Below are 22,243 nucleotides of genomic sequence, written 5' to 3'. Positions count from 1 at the left end.
AGTGTAAAAAATATAAAATTCGTTTAAAAAATTTATTCAGAAATATTAAAATTTTTTTTTTCAAAATTATTTTTTTTTCAAAATTAATTTTTTTTTTTCAAAATTAATTTTTTTTTTTCAAAATTAATTTTTTATTAACAGGAAATTTGGAAAAAAGAATTTTTTTTCCAAAATTTATTTTTTATGAACATGAATTTAGATAAAAATAAATTGTTTTTTTAAAAGTTAATTTTTTATTAATTTTTTTTTTCAAAATAAAAGTACATTTTTCTCAAAATTCATTTTTTATGGGCAGGAAATGTTAAAAATTAGACTTTTCATTGAATATTTTCCCAGAATTAATTTTTATGAACAAAAAAAGTGAGGAAAGCTAGAGTTAAACACAAAGAATCATTATGAAATAAATTGGCTTTTTAATAAGTATTTGAAAATTAAAAAAATATATAAAATTAAAAATAGTAATAATTAAAAATTTGAAAACAAAAAAAATAATTTCAGTAATTCTGATATTAACACTCAAAGGAACTAGCACATACAATAAATTTTAAAGTAACTTAAATTTTTCAACAATATATTTTATACAGCTTTTTGAAATGAATATCAATTTATAGCATTAATTCCTTAAATTTTTTTCGTTTTTCTCCATATGAAATTTTGAGGTTATTTATTTTTATTATCAATTAAAATCAAATTCATTTTTATTCCGTGCAGAGCTTTCAATAACTCGTAATTATTACAGTTATAATGTGACTTGCAAGTTTGATTCTTAATTTCACTACTAGTTGCGCGCTTTTATAATGCGCTGATGTTTAATATGCGTAAGCGATAGAATTCATGTACAGCACATTACATTAAATAAATATAACTTTTTATAAAAATAAATATTGAATGATAACTACTTTCTATGGTAATTTGTATAACAAAAGCGATACGTTTGAGAATACTGACGGTGAGTCGTGGATAATATTAATGCATGAGTGAGATGGCGTTAGTTTGAGAGAGAAGAGGTACTGAGAGTATACTGAGAGCAGGATTTTACTCGCTAACTTCATTGTTACTTGAGCATAAAATATTTTTTATAAAAGATAGAATATAAATATAACATAGCGAGCAATGGAATGGCGAACGATGATGGTTTATGTCAAGGCCTTGCTAGTAGTACTGATTTTTTGACAAATGGTGTTTGTAGAACATTTTATGTAAATTCATTTCTTAAATTATTTTTTCTTAAGAATCTTATCAGTCAATCCTAAATAATGAAATATCTTAAGTGAGGTAATAATTTCTATTGACGGTATGTATGAAAGAGAGTTATGGCCAGTTCACATAGATCGTTTGCATCGCTATTGAAAAAAAAAAACATATGAAAATTTTTTGCCTACATTTAGGATGCTTAGCAATAAGAAAAACAGAAGAAATATTTTAATGTCCGATATATTATATATACTTTTATATATAGTAAATATTCGATGATAGTAGCAAGTAATCAAATCTATTTCGATTCCGCCAAATATGTGTACTGAAAGGTCTCAAAACGAAAAAAATTTAAACTCTTGCCTATATTTAGGGTGCTTTGAAACAAATAGAAATTCGAACACATTTTATTCCAAAGAAATTAAGTCGATAATAAATCTTGTTTATTGAAATGAGTGAAAAACATTAAAACCTGGGCTCACTGAAGTTTTAGAAGCTAAAACAACTATATAGTTAAACACCTGTACGGAGTTTTACTTTGAAAAATCTTTTATAATATTACAGCACTTTTTCAATTTTCATCTAACCACCTCAAACTGCATCAACATAACGATTCACGCCACACACTCAACGTTCGCCTGCCGTGCGCATTGAAAACATACCTTTGCGCTAACACTCATACTCAAGTATGAATGGTTTACGCTCGCTGGCATAAACCGGCGATATGGGTGAACCCGTTGTGCACGCATTGCCGACCGCTGAATCAGCCGAACCGATAGGCGCCGCCGCAGCGCCTTTGTTGCTAGCATAATGCATTTGTGCCAATAAAGCATAGTTATTACTCGCAATTGCTGAAGCGTTCGCGGTCAGCGCATATCTATGATGCGTCGACGAGGAGGATGACGATGATGACGCCGATGCGGACGCGGACGTTGTAGACGAGGCATATGCGCCATGCATGGCATCTGAATGACTGCTGCTGCCACCACTTGTGCCATAATAGTTGAGCGCGCTGATGAGTGGCACAGTGCCGCCGCTGCTGCCGCCGCTTGACGGCGAGGTGGGATAGTGAACGGCAGTGTGTGTGCGTGTATGAGCGCCCGTTAACATGTGCTGACGTTGCTGTTGGTATGTTGTGTTTGTGTTGCTGCTGTTATTGCCGATATTTGTACGTTTCGTGCTGAGTAGATAATCTGTTTGTAATGCGGCACTGTTGTTGGCTGCTGGTGATGGCAATTCAATACCATTTGTCGTTTGTGCGCTGCGCAAGGCAATGAACGTGTCAAAATTATCGGAAGATGAGGCGTTGGAGGCTGTCGAATTGCGGCGCATATGGTAGGCGCTGGTGGTATGTGCTGGTTGATGCTGTTGCGGCTTAATAGTCTTGCCATGCGTTGTTGTGGTTGGTAGCAACAGCTGCTGCTGCTGCTGTGGTTGTTGTTGATTGTACGCCATAGGCTGTGAAACGGACGAATTCGACGATGAGGACGTCGACAGCGATAGCGACGAGCTGATGGAGTTTGTTGGCTTTTGTTGATGCTGCTGCTGTTGTTGTTGTGGCTGATAATGTCGACGCATGTTGTCCAGCATGTAGCGATTATTTGCATCACCACACGCTACCGCCATGCTTTGTGCCGGATTTCCGCCATATTTCTTGCCGTCAATGTACAATGCGCTGGCTGCTGTTGCTGGCGTCTGCGGTTGTGCTTGCAAATATATGTTCGCCTTTATGCCGCTGCCACTTTGTTGTTGTAATTTGGTGGGCGTTTTACTGCCTGCGGCGGTTGTGGAAACTTGTGTGTCATCTTCGTTGTAAAAATGTCGCGCAGTCGTAGCTTTCATCCCGTTAGGCGTTGTCGTAAGATAAGCGTCATACGCAGCGGAGGCGTATAGCAAATTTTTCGTTGATTTTGGCGTCTCGTACAAATTGGACGCTCCACTTAACTGCCGTTCATTTTCATGTTCTACCGTGGCCAATGACATTGCATCCCTTCCATCAAATATTAACGTTTGCTCTTGTTGTTGCTTATTTTTGTGCACTGAATTGACACCTAATGGCTTAGTTGTTGCAACGTATGTATTCATCATTGGCATTTTCACTTTATCTGCTTCCATACTACAAGCGCTTGCCTTCTGTGCCAGCGCTGCCATGTTAATATCAACATTAAAGTTGTAGAATTGGCGCGCATAGGAAGCGGCACGATTAGCGCTTGTTGCTGCATCTTGATGGGTTTTATTACTTTGCTGCTCGCCGAGTAATAGCAGCGCGCTATTACGCAATTCGAAAGCGCTGCCGCCAGCTTTCCTGCCGCGTGCAGCGCGCCGGAATGCGCTACGCGCCACATAACCACCCTCCGCGCCGTCGTCCTCATTTTCAATGCCAATTGTACCAACGCGCTCATCATCATAGCCAATGGAGTTTGCTTTACGCGTGTATTGGCCACTCTTCGCGCGATAGAAATGCTCTAAATAGCTTTCGTAATGTAGATCTGTGTCGTCGCGCCGCTCATTCATGTCAGCCGCATCAATGCCAAATACACCGTTACCATCTACATCTAGAGAAACGTCTTTTTGTTGTTGCTGTTGTCGTAGATGTTGATTAAGCGAACGATAGAAATGGCTTTCGGCTAGATTTTCATTATACGCCAACAAGAAATTGCGTTCGTCTGTGGCGCTCTGATGTTCTTGCTGCGGTCGCTGCCAATCGTTAGTGGCGTCAGTGCCGCGTTGCTGCTTCATTGCTGCCACCTGACTGTCGCGTTGTAGTTGTGATTGAAAATCTTTGTTTTCAGCCTCGTTAACTAGTATACGTATGCTATCATCCAAATTGGCTGCACGTCTGTAATCAACCAGCAGCGCGGCATCGCCACCAGCGCTCAATCCCACGAAATCGCTGTCAGTCAAATCATCTTCGTTGGAAGTATTGAAGAAAGTAGTGGCCGCCTCACTGCTTCTATGCTCGTCTGCAGTTAATAAGAGATTTTCGGAACCTTCCACAGCGAGTTTGTTGTAAAAGTATTGTGACATTTTCGGATGCTCGTAGCGCAGACCAGCACTGCTGCTAGTATCGTCTGCCAGTGAGGGCGTAATGGGCTCTGTGGCGCCAATCGAGCTCACCGGTGTTGCCTGCTCTACTGCCAATGTGGGCCCACTGAATACGGAAGCATAATCCGAGCTGCTAAGCGAGTCGGAGCAACCGCGTTTAGATATCGGCAGCGTGCCAAGGTTCTCATAGTTGTTACTGTTGGGCGCAGTCGGCAGCGGTCTTTGCTCTGTGCTTGTTAATGATTTTTGTGCCGCCGAGAGACTACGTTTATGTGTACGACCGCGCAGTGGCTTTGCGTAGCGTGGCGAGCCACACTTTTCACTGTTTTCTATTTCATTGCTTTCGATTTGTCGTTGACGCTGCAGGCGCCCTGCCGCAACGCGTCCCACTGAGTGCGCCGACTGTTTTGTGCTGCGCAGATTTTGCTCGAAATTCTCCTCTAAGTAAGCATCGAGATAATGTAAATTCTTAGAGAGATCAATTTCAGACTTGTAACTCTTGTAGATGGTGGCCTGTTGTCGGCCACTAGCATTGGCGTTAAGCGCAGCGCATTTTGATTCATAGCTGCTGATACGCGCGCGATCGCCTATAAAGCGAAAGCTGTCATCCTTGGCCAACGTGCTAAAGCCACTACCGTTACCTGCATACTGATGATGCGCCGTGCTAGCTTGCTTGAAATTACGACATTTGTCGCGTAACTTTTGTAGTCCTTGCCGCGTTTTCGCTTGCAGCCGTTCGAAGTAGGAATGTTTGCCGCTACCAGCGGCGCTGCCTGGATTTACTAACGCAATGTTAAGGCGCGCACTGGCGCTGACATCTAACGCGCTGTGTATGCTTTGTGTGCGATTCGGATAGGTGATTTTGAGTTTCTTCATTTGTGGCAGATCGCTGATAGTGTCGGCGCCGTTTGTTGTAATTGCGTATGTCGTTGCTGGCAAGCCACTCGCTGATTTGTGCATCTTGCGTAGCGAAAGATTCTTAAAGACATGTTTCGGTTTGAGCTTGTGTGGCTTAGCCGTTCCACTTAGTGTCATTACGGTGTTAGCGCTGGCAAAATCTTGGCGTTCGAAGCGGCTAACCGGTATGCCATTCAAGTAATGTTGACGTGCATTTTCGTTCGTTTGTTGTTTCATATTACCATCCAGTGCGCGCTTGGCGTTTGTCATGCCGCTACCACCATCGAATAGACGGCGTATTGAACGCTCGGAGCGCTGTCGTTTTTTCAGTGGCCGCTGTTGTTGAGAAGCGCTTGAAGCAGCGCGTAGACGCGCGTTGGCATTCAAATGCTCCGCTTGCATGTCGTCATCCAGAAAAATGGAGAAAGGATTCGTTATAACAGTACTGCTATCCGTTTCATGTGTGCTAACTGCAAATGCGCGTTCCGCAGCGACGGCGTCCAACAAATAACCGCGCGCGTTGTATTCAGCTTCCTCAGCGCTGCTATCGCTCAGCAATTCTTCGAGACTATTTAATGATTTTGGCTTACTTACTATACTAGTTTGCTTATTATCTAATACAACTACAACACTACCATCAACATCTGACAATTGTACCGCGGTATCGCCACGCTTGCGCGGTGCATAGCAATGCCATACACTAGCGCGCGTCTTCCTCATACCTAATAACGCGTCACCTGTACATTCTAACAGTATGCGCGCATGACGCTCTGGCGCCAAAGCAGTATCATTTTCTAACTGTCCGTCAACATTAGCAATTAGCTGCCAAGTGAATATATCTGTGTCGGAATGCACTTTGCGTAAGCGCCTTTCAACTACACTACACGCCAGTGCGCGCATCTCTTTCAAAGAGTTCGATTGCTTGCGAAAGCAATAGAAGGGATTATTTATGCTCAATCTTTGCAGTAGTTCTTCGCTACCGGCGAGTAGCGCCTTGTAATCCCTAACTTGCTCGGCGCGCCCAAGCATTTTCAGACTTTGCGGCAAACTGTCAAGCAGCGCTTTGGTGCGCAAGCGTCGCTGACTGTGCCGCTGTCTTTGGTGGGCGCGCATGCTGTTCAACTTGTCGTCGGTGATGGCAACCGCATGCGGTTCGGTTATATTCAATATTAATTGCTTACCGTTAGTGCTCATACCGCTAGTTGTTTCGGTATTGTGTATAAAATTTAAGGAAGCATTACCGTTATTTCTTGTACCACCGCTACTTTGATTGCCACTGCTGTTGCTATTATTTTTGCTAATTGTGGAATACATCTCTGTGTCACATTTGTCAATTTCGGCGCCGCTTGTTGCTGTTATGGTTTGTGCTGTTGTCGTTTTGCTTATTATTGCAGTCTGTTGTTGTTGGCATTGTTTCGTGTCTGTGTTTGCGCCAGTTGTGTTAGTGTTAGAAGCACTGTCGCGTCTCAAGTCTTGCTCTCTGTCCGTTTCAGTTTGTTTTTGGTTTTCGTTCGTAACTGTGTCCCACGTGTCAGCACTGTTACTCTGATTAGTGCTAGTGCTCTCAATCGCGTTCACCGTTATGCGTTCCTTCGCAGAGTCGGCGTTAGCTGCGTCCGCGTTCGCTTTTTCGTCTAAGTCATTTGCCGTTGCGTTTTCTGTTATTAACAATTTCTTTGTTGTTGTATTTAAATGCAACGTGTTTTGTTTGCTGCTGCTACTGCTACTGCTGTTGTTGTTGTTGTTCTTGGTTGTGTTACCGCTACTATTACTATTATTACCGTTATTGTTATGTTTGTTATTTTGCAAATCGTTGTTGCTACTACAACTAACACTAACTAAACTATTTGTCATGGTTGTAGTTGTGGTTGTTGTTGTTGCGGTTGCTATTGTAGTAGTAGTGACATTCGTATTACTATCAATATTATTGATGTTATTATTCGTATTATTATTGTTATTGTTAAATGTATGATTCATATTATTGATATTATTTTTATTATTATCATTAATTGCCTGCTAGACCCTAGTTGGCGGCTGTAAAATCATTGCAGCCATGCGTACCTTCATTGCCTCCGGTGATCCGTGTGCGGTTTGTAAATGATGATGCTGTTGCTGTTGTTGTTGTTGTTGCGCTTGTTGGTGATGCTGTTGCAATTGTTGTTGCTGTTGCTGTTGCTGATGATGATGAAAACCAGCCGGCGTGGTATATATCGAATCACCCTGTGGACCACTGGTACTGTCCGAACGTGATTTCAAATCGGCTTTCTCACTGGTTGGTGAAAAGAGAAAAAGAAAACAAAAAATAAATATAATATTGATTATCGATTGAGTAACCTCTTTTCTTTACTACGATAGCAACGTAGCTTGGGATCAATAAATATATCTAAGTATGATCCTGGTGAATACTGTTCCTTTGCTGTTATTCCCGTTTTCCTATCTCATATACTTAAATGCACTATTATTCGACAGAAAACGTAGAGGTTTAAATCACAAAAATTAAAGTGCTCTCGAAAAATAATTTCTAAAGTCAAGAGTAGTCACAAATTACTTTCAGTAAATTTTTAAAGAAGGGTCTATAGAATACACTCAGTTTGCTTAAGGGCTTACATGGGTTGACGGGTTTCAAAAAATCGATTTTTTTATTGTCTTATAGTTCTACAACGCCTTTAGAATATTTTCCAAAATTTTAAATTTGATCCGAGTACTTGTTTCGGAGATACTGGCTTGAGAACTTATGCGCTCGAGGGTAGCTTAGCTAAGTGCGCTATCTTTAAAAGTGGTTTTGGAGTCGGTTGGCAAGATTTCTCGAGAACTACTCAACCGATTTTCATTAAATTTTACGCAGACTTTTGAGATACAGTTCCTAAAGACTTGGACAAAGGATTTTTTCCATCTACAACTATTTGAAAAAAATCTCGAAATTTTCACTGAAATATTAAATTATTTGGAAAAATGTCACCAGTTTCAGTTTTTTTCTTTCTCCTTTGTTTCAGTTTTTTTCCTTCGCGCAAGTTCTAATTTAGGGTTTTAACTAAAACACGTAATTATCCTGCCACGAGTTATCCAGCCAACGTGGGCGCATCTTTTTTCCGAGGGGTCACCGGATATGGCATCGCTATGACCGAATTAAAAATATTTTTTCCAACAATTTCAGAATTTCTTTGTTAATAGTGTATGTTTCTAACAATAAAAAATTTCAATAAAATATTTAATTTTTATATGAGAAAAAATTTCAGAAAAAAAGTCGTTTTTTACACGAGGGAACCCATGTAATTGCTTAAGCTATTTCGCAGAGTTGATTCTTGCGCGAAAGGTAGCGACGGATTTCACTTGATAGCAGTGACACTTGGTCCTTTTTCCTACACGAGTACTGCTAAAAATATATTAACACAAGCGTTTTGAGCTTAGTAGATAAATATTAATTCCTGCCACTTCACTGGGTACGTCGAAGCTGTGTTTACCGATAAATCTCAATTTTAGTTTGGCAAAAACCGAGCAATTGCGGAAAGAATGCCTAGATGGTTCCGCTTTGCCTTTTTCCAACACTTTTTGGAAAAATAGTTCGGCAATATATTTAGCTGCAGCGCGTGTCAACCTATTGCACAGTATCTAGTTTAAACACCTATAATTGCGATGAGATTAATTTGGCAAAGACTAAGTAGTTCAGGAAACCTCTTGCGGTCTACTCTAGACTAGAACGAAATTTTGATTAGTTATTAGCGCTTGCCGACGTATTACCAATTTGTGTCCAAGCGCACGAAATATACCCTATCTGTAGTGTTTTGCGTACACATTTTCTATATAGACTAGATATACTTTCCAAAGCATCTATCGGCAAGGATATGAGACATTTCTAGAAAGTTCGATGCAAAATTGCGTAATATTTCAAACTAATAGCCTCTTCGCACAAGGGGATTGATCATTTAATACGCCTTTCCTTGATTAAAAAAGTAATTTAGATCAATTTACCATACAACCTACAAAATTCTTAACCAAGCGGGTTGTTGTCCACACTCTCAGTTTGGCTGTATTTAACTTTGTGGGTTATTGTCCAGGCTGTAAAATTGGTTGTGTGCTTTGATGAAAAAGCAATCAACTGATGAGTTTTAATGATTATAAAAATTAAGAAGACAAGAAAGTATAAGTATATACTTATAGTATATTAGTTAATCGTTAATCGTGTAGCTTGCTGTGCGAAAGGCCACAACTGGTTTCTAAAATTTTATCTTAATGTACTAAATTAAATTGGCTGTGCGAAAAGACTACAAGGCTTCAGATGTATGAACTTCGGTAAAACAGTTCCACCAATAAGCGAAGTATCCCATAATAGTATTTCATATAAAAATTCTGATTTTAATTGATACCAGGAAAAATTTCAAACAGACAGTTTGGAGATCTGCGATTATATATATGGTAGAAAATTTTCTCATATGAATACAATATTCCAAATGATCGTTGTGAGAATATTTAACAAAAACCTTCCAAGAGACGAAGTTACTAAACTGTCACGTAGTTAACTTTTAAGCCCAATTAATGGATTAAGAGAAAAATCCTGAACTGAAATCAAATGCCTATATTCAGCTCTAAAGCGGTGACGTAGAATAAAAAATTCAGTTTTCTCCCAGAAATATGCTTCAATCAACGATTCAATGGCTTATGTAACAACTCTGGTATGCTTTCTCCAGCAGATGTAGAAGCTAGAACACTCTAATGAGGTGACTTGATTTAATCAGCAAAATATTTTCAAAACAATAGCAACAAAGTCACCCTCAAACTAACACAAATTATGTGAATTGTGCTAGTGTGGCAAGTACAGGGTGGAAATATGTCAACGCTCTATGAACTTAACAAGCAACATTGTTAGAATGAATTGAATTGTAAATGAGCTCGTGGCTATGGTGAGAATGACAAACGTGTCGACAGTGTTAAAATTTATTCCTCACACATACCTTCATATAAACAGACTACATATTTACTATATGGATGTATATATGCGCGGACATTTCTAACAGTTTATGTGTGTAGTTGCGCTGGTTTAGCAAAAACAAAATCAATATCGATGGCTCTACATTATCAAGTAAATTGTTGTTGTCATTAGGTAGTCAACGGTGGTTTTCGTAATAACAATTTTCGTAATGATTGCGCTGCGGTTGAAATTCCAATGAGTTTGGGCAAAACACCGTATCCTCTTCCCTCTATGCATATACGTACGTATATCACACTTGTGTAGAGTCACGCTTTAAGCACTATTTATGAGGCTGAGAGATTGCACAAGTGTACACTTGTGCTTATATAAATAACTTAGTAAGCATGTTAATCCGTGCGCTGAATACATTTTCAGATTTGCTGAGGTTAAAATTGGATTGAAATTGATTTAGCCTTTGGGGTTTGGGCTTGACAAATATTAGTTATTAAGCTTTTATTAAAGTAACTGCATGTTACTAACCTAAAAATTTACAATAAATAATTTCAAATCGATGGCTTAAATGAGGATATTGCTATTTTGATTGACTTTTGTGAAAAATGTGGTTTCTCCAAATAAAAAAAAAATTAACAAATATTGAGTAGTCAAAAAAGTGTTTTTGTCGTATTTTGTCAATAGATGTCGTCGCAGTCGTATATATCCAATGCTATCAACCACATTGTGTCATATCATATAATGGTGGAAAGCGGAGATTTTAAGTTTCATTTAACCACAAACAAATTAAATTCGGGGAATTGAAAAAAAGGTTACAGTGAGTGAAAATAAAGAAGAAATTCGTTCTATTTTCAAATTTTTGTATAAAAAGGGGAAGAATGCCACGCAAGCCACCAATGAAATTTGTGAAGTTTTGCGGAGACGATGCTGTATCAGTTCGTATAGCACAACCGCTTCCGTTCTGGATATTTCGATGTGCAAAATGCACCTCGCTCTGGTCGATCTCTCGTTGGAAAAGTAGGTGAAATTATGAAAAAGATTGACTAGGACCTTCACGTAAGCAGCCAAGACATCGCTAAGGGGCTTAGCATTCATCATAAAACAGTTTTGAACCATTTACAAAGGGCTGGCTACAAATAGAAACTCGATATTTGGGTACCACATGAATTGTCTGTGAAAAATTTAATGAACCGAATCTGCGATCCTTTGCTGAAACGAAATGAAATCGAACCATTTCTGATGCGAATGGTAACAGGAGACGAAAAGCGGATCAAATACGACAGTAATGTGCGAAAAAGATCATGTTCCAAGCATGGTGAGGCTCAACAAATGGTCGCAAAGTCAGTATTGACGCCGCGAAACGTTATGGTGAGTGTTTGGTTGAAAGGAATCATCCACTATGAGCAGCTCCAGCCAGGTCGAACGATTGGTTCTATATTTTACTATCAACAACTGATGAGATTGAAACAAACAAACGAAAACAACGGCCAGAACTGATCAACAGAAAGGGCTTCGTCTTCAATTCAAATGTCACGGTGCGAAGTTATTAAAAATATTTATTATAATTTTGGAAAAAAATTATCTTCCTTATTTCATTTAAATAAATCATGTCAAATAGTTTAGTTTTTGGCAGCAACACCTAAGCAAATAATTTATTTGTTCCACTAGTATGTTCATCCGTTCAAGTTATGGTCACACATTCATATACATATACGAGTATAGCTAACTCCACAATGCAGCGCGGTTTATCTAACATTGTTGTTGTTTTCTAAGCGCTGCATAAATTTCAGTTGCAACAAAATGGCATAACAGCAACGGATGCAAGGTTATGAATACATATACATATATACATAAATAAGTATTAAATATATGCAATACTGTGCAATGCTGCCAGCTTACCTGTCTTTATCTGATGATTTATAGCCGGAACTACCTGTAAGCAGAAATAAAATGGTTAGCAAAAAATGTAAGAAAAAATATTGAAAATATTAAAATGCAGCATCGAAAGAGAGCAAAGCAAATGAGATAAAAGGAACATGTAAACATGTTTTTTGTTACGGAAATTTGCATAGAAAATCCAAGTGTTAGGTTAAGGGGGAAAAGTACTTTGTATATATGTAAGTATGTATATTAGGGAACCTATTAAATACAAATCGTTATCGTTTTCGATGTAGTAATATTTCTTGTTATTTGCACAGGATCGTTCAATACTAGCGCATAGGGCGTTCTTATGACAGGTAAATCTATGTAAGGGAACGAGCTTCAAAGTATATGCAGCCAATGGTCTCTACTTCGATAGTAATGTCCAATAATTGAGGCCTGAATCATGTTATGAAAAGATTTTATATAAAATGTTAGTCTCGATTCAAAAAGATTTAGATATGGCTGAGAGATTCAGCTTTAGACTTCTGATCTCATAGTATTGATTAAAGCAATATATTTAAGAATTAAATTATTTTTTTTATTAGAAGTTTGGATATTAAGGAGTTATATCCACTTAAGACTTCAAAACATCGATATTTTTCCATTTATACTTGTATTTCGAATGATTATGTTTTTGAAAAAAATTCCTGAAAGTTTGAAGTTGCTCCAGCGATTAGTTTTGGAGATATGAGCGTATTTGTAAATAAAATTGTAACTTAGCGTAGTCGGTTTTCGAAATTAGAAAAGCGTTTTCCACGAAATTTTGCTTTTAGAGACAGTTGAATCGATCGGAAATTTTCATACGAATGGTTTAGATATATTGGGTAGTCGAAAATGTCTTATCTTATTTCTAATAAAACTTCACTTTATTTTTTTTATATTTACAACCAACTTTAATAAACCAAATATGTACAATTTTGGTCGCCCCCTTTTTGCCATTTTTCTGCTAGAGACATTATTCCATCAGTGTAAAACTTTTCTGGTTTCCCGGCGAAACACTGCGACAACTAATTTTCACAGGCTTCTCTTCAAGCCAACTTTACTCTATTAAGGGAGTTCTGCATTGAACGAAACCAATAGTAGTCCGATGGTGCAAGGTCAGGGCTATATGGGAGATACATCAAAGCTTCGCAGCCAAGTTCTCCCAGTTTTAACCGAGTCATCAATGATGTGTATGGTCTAGCGTTAGAAGAGCAGAAAGGGCTGATCATTTCTGGTTGTTTTTTCGACTGCTTACTTCAATTTCATCAGTAGTCGACAGTAAAATGTAGAATCAATCTTTCGACCAGGTTGCGATCAGCGTGATGGTCCTGGTCAATCTTTTCCATAATTTCATCCACTTTGTCAACGATAGTTCGAACAGAGCGAGGTGCATCTTTTACATCGAAATTTCCAGAACGGAACAGTGAACCATTGTTGTGCTACATATATGGACCGATACAGCATTGTCTCCGTAAATTTCAAAAACATCATTGGTAGCTTGCACGGCATTCTTTCCTTTTTTATACAAAAATTTCTAAATATATTTGAACAGCTGTAACTTTTTTCAATTTCTCCAAATTTAATAATTAATTTGTTTGTGGTTAAATGAAGCTTAGAATCTCACCTTTCCAACACTATATGGTTTGACACAATGTGATTGTTAGCACTGGAGATATACGACTACAACGACATCTAATGACAAAATACGAAAGGCTTTTTCGACTTTCCAAAATATCTAAATGATCAGCGTGACGATTTGAGTCGATTTAGCCATGTCGGTCTGTCTGTATATACGCCCAATAGTCTCTCAGTATACGAGGTTTCGATCTGAAATTGTACACACTTTCTTTTCTCCCCAAGAGGCTACTTTTTGCCAGCCCGTTAATATCGGACCACAATAGAATATAAGTAGCTACCATACAAACCGAGCGCATGGAATCACGTACTTGGAAAACTTTATTATTTAATGATATACATAACTTCATAGTATGGTAGTATTTGCAAAAATATTATTGAAGCCTGAGAAAATTTATATACTGCCTTTTATAACTTTAGAACCACCCTAATACATATATTTAATTCATTTATTGTGAGAAAAAATGCTTTTTCTAAAAAATTTGTAAAAATTAGTTGTTATCTGTCGGTGACTTACTCACACTCGTATGTGTGCTGTTGTACATACGCACATGTGTATGTGAGTATATATGTAGTGGTGGTTTTGCGTTAGCTTACCCCTGATGATAGATTAGCCCAGCGCAGGCAGCTATGGTGGAAAAATTTTGAGCATTGCAGCTGATGCTTCTTGCTTACATACCTGCATGTACTTAAATACATATATGCTTACATGCATACATATATGCCCATATACATTAATTTTTATTTACATATATACTTATATACATATCTATTATTGTGCTACCAGAACAAATACTACACAATGGAATTTGTGCGGAGGCATACACGAGTGGCAGCAGACTTTGCCACATGTTTCAACAGCTGAGTTTTGAGTTGTGGCGTTGCACGTAAAACTATTTCCTGAATTAAGGTAGTTTTTGTACACCGTTTTTGGTGGGTAAATTAAATTCGACAAGCGCAGTAGCCAACAAATGTAGGCATGAAATACAATGTCTCTATATCTACGTACTCACATGCATACATATAAGTATACCTACGAACGTGTGTGAAATTTTCACGGATATTATTTGTAGCTTTGAGAGTTTGGAGGCTTTTGTGGAAACGCCATTGCGCAAATTGACAGCTTGATTGACAGTTAAGGAATTAGTGTTGCCACCTCGATCGATATGGCGCACAGTACACAAGGGACTCCAAATTCTAATTCTGGATTTGGAGCCGTTTTTGTTTGAAGCGCATACAATAACTTAAGCTATTTTCGGTTTCAGGAACATTTTATTTTCAGTTTTTGGTTTCATAAAAGGATGGATGAAACGGTTTTCTGTGTAAATGTTTTCAACACTGCATTGAACGCTTAGAGCCCAAGGAAGAGAGCTTCAATTAATAGTTGCACCAAATTTGAAATCAAATTTTATTTTTTTTTTTCTGACGTTAAAATCGGTCACTGTTTCATATAATATAATTTTTTTGAAGCTTTGGATTTAGACTAATGTCTAGACCGATTACTTTGATCTTATTTTACCCTTTAATCACACAAATGCGCCTTGTTATCAGGAAAAAAGGTCTCTGAATTTCATTAATGTACCTCACAGACCATATGACATATTCAAGAAAAACTCAGCCATGGGCACCACGTATTCGGTATAAAGAGGCTTGAAAATTTATGGCCTAAATTCGAATATTTTTGGATGGTATGGCTTGAAGGCATTAGTTGTGCACAGTTTTGTTTTGATAATAAGAAAATGTTACGATATTTTCAGGCAGATATTCCAGAGATAAATTGAAGCATGAGCTACTTAAATTTGTGTCAACAGTTCATAAGCTACGCGCGATTCGTCCAAAGTAGTGGCATCGCTTCTTGTTTTTAAAGTTCACAATTTAATTTCATTATATCAAGTTGATAATCAAATAAACACTTCCAATAGTTTGTGGCAGCTTGTCACTGCAACGAGTTCAATGACCGCGAAATGCCGCCACGTCAACAGCTGCCATGGTCGTCTTGGTGTGCGCGATAAGAGCAACGGCAATTGACGCAGTGACTGGACGTTACAACGCAGTAAAATAGCGATGATAGCAGTACCGACGACGACGATAAGCGGAAACGGAAATGGCGAATGACGGTATGGCGAATGGCTGCAGCGTAGCCGCAAGCGAAAGCGGAAACGCTCTGACGACGCAAACAAAACAATACGAAGCAGCTGAACGGAGGTGACATAAGGAAGTGCAACGGCAACAACAACAACAACATTTTTTTAAAGAGCCTGTCTGTTATAATGACGACTACAAAAGCACCATAAGCGCACTGGCACCGCTGGCACCACAACAAATGGTGGACAGTGAATGACCGAACGCTGGGCGTAAGCGCAAATTTTCGCTCCTTTCTTTGTGAGTGGCGCGGCGTAAAATTTCCCTTTGCTAGCTGCGGGCAATTTTCTTTTTATTTAATGTGACTGAAGAGGTATTAATGAAAATTTTACGGCACAATGCATTGTTCTTTCGCCTTTGTTTGTGGACATTTTTGTACCTTTTATATTTTATTGTTTATTTTATTATTTATTTTCGATATTTTTGTGTTTATACCCTGAACAGGGTGTACTAAGTTTGCTAAGAGGCTTGTAATACCCAGAAAGAAGCGTTGCAGACCCAGTAGTTAAAAAAATAATTAGCGTAATATTTGCACACGACCTTTTCTCATCAAAAATCTGCTCATTTGTCAAAACCGCAGATATCAGATCACTGTAGCACATAGCTGCTCAACAAACTGATAATCGAAACTAGGTTACTGTATGAAAAATTGTTTTTTTTGACAAGGTATCTTCACGAAATTTGGCATAGATTATTCTTGAAAATAGCGCTACAATCTCCATACAAACTGTTTGGATTGGATCACTGTGGCATACATATAGCTGCCACACAAACTGACCAATAAGAATTAAGTTTTTGTATGGAAATTTCTTTTATTTTACAAGAAATCTTTACAAATTTTGGCACAGATTATTTTTTCAAACAGACAGTATATTCTATAAACAATTTATTCAAATCATACTATTATAGCATATAGCCGTCATACAAACTGACCAATCAAAATCAAGCTCTTGTATGGAGAACTTTTTTATTTGACAAAATATCTTCACAAAATTTGACAGAGATTATTTCTCAAAATAGCGCTACAAATTTTTTGGATCGGACCACTATAGCATACAGCTACCATACAAACTGACCAATAAGAATTAAGTTTTTGTATGAAAAACTTTTCTATTTGACAAAATTAACGATCAAAATCAAGATAAAAATGTTTTTTATACTCTTTTATGCCATAAAAAAATGCAGCTGTGAAGGGTATTGTAGCTCATTCTTACTTTATTTATTTTTATGAACGATTTTATTTCATATTTTGGGTCTGTATAAAGCATTCTCGTGTGTGTGTGTGTGTGTGCGTATCGCAATGGTAGCAAAGGGTGCCTGGCGTTGTAGCGAAAATATGCTGCCGTAAAGCATACACTAAAGTTCGCTGTGAAATGAAAGCTTAGTTACCGGAAAAGTTGATTTTTAAACAAATTTTCGCCTGCGCATTTCATATATTTTTGTTGTTGCTTTGGCTATGCTCATGCCTCATGCTTTTCCTTTCAAATATCATTATTTTGCATTTTTGCTAGCATTGTTGTTGTATGTGGCGTTGTTTTTGTAATTAGCGCCAACACAACCGGAGGCAGTTCAAATGGCAGCAAAAGCAAAGCACCGGAAAAATAACGGGCAGTGTGCGGCGAGCAAGCGAAATCAGCATAACGGTTGGTATAAGTTGATATGGTTGTTGTTGTTGTTTTATTTTTGGTACTACTACGCGTACATCTAACTGTTTAAATAGGAGTGTAATGCTTTAAGGTTGCGCTTCCCATGCTGTTGCTATTTTGTTACAGTTTTTGTTTTTGTTTGTGCATTTAGCGCCATCGTGCAAGTAATTAATAAAACGTATTTGTGCCGTTAATTGTTTGTGCTAATGTTAATTTCGTTATTCGTATTTTTTTCGCTTTACACTCAATTATTGTTTCTGTTGCTGTTGCTTTTATTCTGCTCTTTCCGCATTCTCACTCAGCATTCATTTGCACGCGCCAAAACCCTTCACATTCATTGCGAACATTGCGCTGCATTTTCGAATGCCATTTCGAATGCTATTCTCAGTATCATTTACATTTGATTTCTCTCTTTTTCGCTCTTTTTCCGCTTACAAACAGTTCATTAATAACGAAATGAGCAAAAAGTCGCAAATAAATAACGGTAACAACAAGCAAAACTGTAATCAACAGCGCATAGCCAACCGTTGGCGAGTGTAAACTTGAAAACTTTTAATAAATGATTGTTTTAAATGTTGTTTTCACAACAAAAACTTATATAACGCGGTGTATTGACTGCTTGTTGGAGGTGAAACCACAATTTAAAGCTAAATTTTCCATACATCCAGAGAGAAAACTGTTCGCAATTGAAAATTTGGAATTCGAACTTAATTGCGACCCAGCTTTCGTAATCGTCATTATATAACTAAAAGTTGTATGTAAGCGTATTAAAGAGGAAGTAGTCATGTGTTCACACAAGTGAGGAAAGTTCTCTGAGTGCCATTCACTTGTCAGTGGCCAGAAACGATTATTTTACATTTTGCACACGATTTCCGGTCTTAGACCATGGCACCTCTGGGTAGCCAAAGAACAACCGTTTGAAGGCGAACCATCCCCCCACAGGTCTGGGTTTGGGGGTCCGCCGCGTAAAAACTGCCCCCAATGAAAAGAAAACAACAATCTCGGACAAGAGAACACCCCTGATTGACTTCGCCGGAGCCCGAAATATAGTTATCTGTAATACTAGACTGACCGTCTAAATAAATTTGTGGCAGGATCTAGGCGTTTTGACGGTCTTTTTAATTTATACCTAGAAATTCTGGCCTAATTAACCTAAGAGTTCTGATGGAATTTTTCGTGGCCTTAGGAGAATTAAATTAAATTAACTTATTGTTTAAAGTACCTTACCGTTTTTTGAAGTTAGCCTCCGAATTCGTATTATTTCGAACTTATTTTTAACTATAAAAAATATAATTGTTTTCATTTAATTATCAAATAAATTACTGAATATTACATGTAAGGACAGTATTATGTGTCATAAAAAATGTCTCTATTCCCCACTTATTCTGAAGATACATTTCTGGTGGTGGCACCAGCACCAAAATGCAGTGATTTCTTTTAATTTACAACACTTAAATGAAATGCTTTCGAAGGTGCGTAAAAGAATCATTTCGTTACTAAAGGCATCTACCAAAATAAAGTTTCTTGAAATTATTTCTTTTGAGTCAAGCAAATTTGTTTGTTTCCTTTTACTCCGCATATGATTAATTAATATGTTCTACTTATGCGCGTGTAAGAAGCATTTTAATTAAAAATACTTGAAATACTTGAGAGTGAAGTGGGAAATGGCAAAAATGGCAATTGGCGCTGCAGCAAGGAATCAATTCGTCGATGCAGTGAAAAATGCACAGAAATGCACACTTGCGCATAATTATTTCGTGTTGAGGGCATTCGCACTGCGGGGTGCTGTGCCAAGATTTAAACAGCGAAAAATGTTAATTAAATGCGTGTGTGTGTGAAGAGAAGACATACATATATACATAAGAATGGCAGAGCTTGTTAACAAAAATGTTTTATTTTATATATATTTGTGTGTATATGTGTGTGTGAATGTGTGTTATGATGTACTTTATGTGTGGTACAGCCTCTCAGATAGTTTTGTATGCATAGTTTATAGTTAACTACATACATATATACATGAGTGTATGTGTGTGCCGTGTGATTGTAGTAAAAATGCTTGTTAAAATAGCTCAACTCTTCGCATTGCTGTGCAGTAAAAGTACTTACCTTTGAAGCAGCATTTTTTGCTGCGCACCGCATAAATGCAGAGACAGATTAATATGAGTATCGCGGCCAGGCAGCCGCCAGCAATGCCGAGCAAATAGCTCATCTCCAGTGGTTCTGTTGTGTTGATTGGTTGGTTGGCGGGCATAAGCGTTGGCGTTGACGATGACCAAGATAGCACCATGATGGCAGCAACAGCAGGTATGCGTTGTTCATTATTTTGTTGTTGTTTGTTTTGTTTTCGGCATTTATAACGACGAAAGCGTGTACGGCAACGGTAAATGTCCAAAAGCGTTTTCAGGCGAAATTCGCAGCATTACGCCAATTTTAATATATATTTTTAGTGAAATAATGTTGTTGTTGTTATTGGTAGTATTCATTGCGGTTATTGCGGACGTCGGTATTCATTTATTTATTTAATGTATATTTGCGTTGAAAATTAAAATTGTGTTCCAAACAGTCCAGATTAACAGCGTAGAGGATGAGGAAGAATGCGTGCGCGAAATGTACAAAGAAAATCATTTTTTATTGAATTTGTTAAAATTAAAAAAAGATTAAGAAAATTACAAGAAAAACTATTGGTATTTGTTATTTATGTAGTGAAAGGTAGATGAGAGATAAAAGAAAAGTGCTAGCTACTTGTATAGTTTTTCATGCAAAATGTTGCTCACACGCAGCAGCATTGACCTAAAACTCGTGAGTAAAAGCTCAAAGGAAAATATAAAATTTTTTAATTAATCAAATTAGTTAGATTGCACTCTATTTGTTACTTAGTGTTGGTTTAAAAAAAAAAAACAAAATATAGGCATGCAAAATATCACTCATACGCACTGGTAAACAATTTTATTAACAAAGGTTTCCTTATTTGCGTTTATATATTAAATATTTATTACTTCGCTGCTAAAATTTAAAAAATTAGAATTTTTTGTATTCTGTAGATGTAAAAAAACTGAAAAATTATAGAATTTCGCAAATTTAAAAAGTAAATATTGCTCATACGCCGCGTATGTATAACCATTTTATAACGAAATGTATAACCTATGTATAACCATTTTATAACCAATACTCAATTTTTGTGTCAATTTAAGTGCTTTCTATTATATCGTTTTTGCTTCACCTGTAAGCTTATGAAAAGTGATGTTGCGCTAATTTGCATTTTAGGTGACGATATACATACATAAATATTAATGTCGACTAAAAATTACTCATACGCCCCGCTGACATTTTAATAAGGTTTTTGACCATATGTTTTACAAAACATTCATATTTTTTATTTTTTTTTGTTCTCTTCAGCTAAGCTAATGTGTTTTCTGATTTATGTTCTTCAGTACATTAAAAAAAAAAACATTTTTTATTACAGCTTTTGCCTGTCTTGTTGAACGCCGAAATGTCGCTCATACGCCTGTGCGAACACTTTTATATATTAATATTGTAGCTTTGGTGTCAGCAGAGTTTCAAATTTTTAAATCAATAATTGAAAAATATATTAAATTTTACAATTAAAAAAACAAAAATAAATAAGGAAAACCCGTTATTTCTTCTGAACCCAAGCTATAATACTCTTCACAGGTGCAAATCTCATAATATACTATGTGTATAACTATTAATGTAAATCTAAAAATGTTAAAGGTTAACGAAAAACAATTTCTAGTTCTTTCTAACCACATGGCAGGATAGAAATATTCTTCAAGTCGAATTAAGGTCACTTTATAAGAAAAAAATATTCAGTGAACTTCTTTTTCTGGATTTTCAACGACAGTTTGTATGGCCACTATATGCTATAGTGATCCGATCTGAACACAGTGTTCGGAGATTTTAGCATTTTCTTGGGTAATAAACCATAACAAGTTTGGTGAAGATATCTTATTAAATAAAAAAGTTTTCCGTACAAGGCCTTGACTTTCAACGATCAGTTTGTATGGAAACTATATCTACAATCTGAATAATATGTTCGAAACATTATAGCACACCAAATTTTGTAAATATTTCTCTACCGCTAAAAGGGTTTTCCATACAAGGACTTGACTTTCAGCAAACAATTTGTATGACAGCTATGTATACCCTAGGGTTGTTCAATTTAAATAATATGTTTGAAGAATGTAGCCTAGTTTTTGGCAGCAATCCGTGTCAAATTTTGTGAATATAACTTCTCAAATAAAGCAGGCTTCCATACAAGGACTTGATTTTGAACGATAAGTTTATATGACAGCTATACCTTGTGATAATCCAATATTAACAATTTTGACAAATAAGTGGGCTATTGCCAGGAAAAGAACATGTGCGAAATTTCAGATCGATAGCTCGATAACTGAGGGACCATATCGCGTATATACAAAGTATCGCTCATACGCCCTGACAACCGAATAATTACTAGTGCATTGTGAATAAGTTTCGTTCCACTCACGCGCTTCATAAAATATAATTTTATTTAAGCTCTTGCACTTTCTGTTATAATTTTCATTATTTATGTCAGTTTAGCACGTAAATGACAGCAAGAAAGCAGGAATTAAGCATCTAGAGTTTAAATTTCCTTAAATTGCATGCAATATAGTAAGAAAAAATTAACATAATTCACACCATAACCAACACCAACAGTGTAAATGAAGGCATGCGATTGCATCGGCGGCAGTGTGTGGCTTGGCTTTTCGTGGTGGCGAGTGGCATGATGACGCTTATCGCAAATTAAGACAAGCAAATTACAACTTAATTGTCGCCCATAAGCATAAACGTGAACGTGTGCATTACGCTAACTGCGTAG

General features: G+C 37.1%; 1 protein-coding gene across 5 annotated transcripts in view; it reads right to left on the bottom strand.

Moving 5' to 3' along the window:
- LOC105230450 (kin of IRRE-like protein 2) overlaps window positions 1-22,243 on the bottom strand; it is a 407,372-nt gene that overhangs the window by 69,089 nt on the left and 316,040 nt on the right. For all 5 annotated transcript variants that reach the window (XM_049447970.1, XM_049447968.1, XM_049447971.1 and 2 more), the window contains exons 13-15: window positions 19,489-19,602; window positions 11,954-11,987; window positions 7,198-7,405 (exon numbers count right to left, since the gene is read on the bottom strand). In XM_049447970.1, the coding sequence (XP_049303927.1) occupies window positions 7,198-7,405; window positions 11,954-11,987; window positions 19,489-19,602 (356 nt within the window). The remainder of the gene's footprint in view (window positions 1-7,197; window positions 7,406-11,953; window positions 11,988-19,488; window positions 19,603-22,243) is intronic.

This window comes from Bactrocera dorsalis, chromosome 2 (assembly GCF_023373825.1).
Source record: "Bactrocera dorsalis isolate Fly_Bdor chromosome 2, ASM2337382v1, whole genome shotgun sequence".
NCBI classification, from domain to species: Eukaryota; Metazoa; Arthropoda; class Insecta; order Diptera; family Tephritidae; genus Bactrocera; species Bactrocera dorsalis.
Note: the sequence above shows the minus strand (reverse complement) of the source record. Positions and strands in the feature narration are given on the sequence as shown.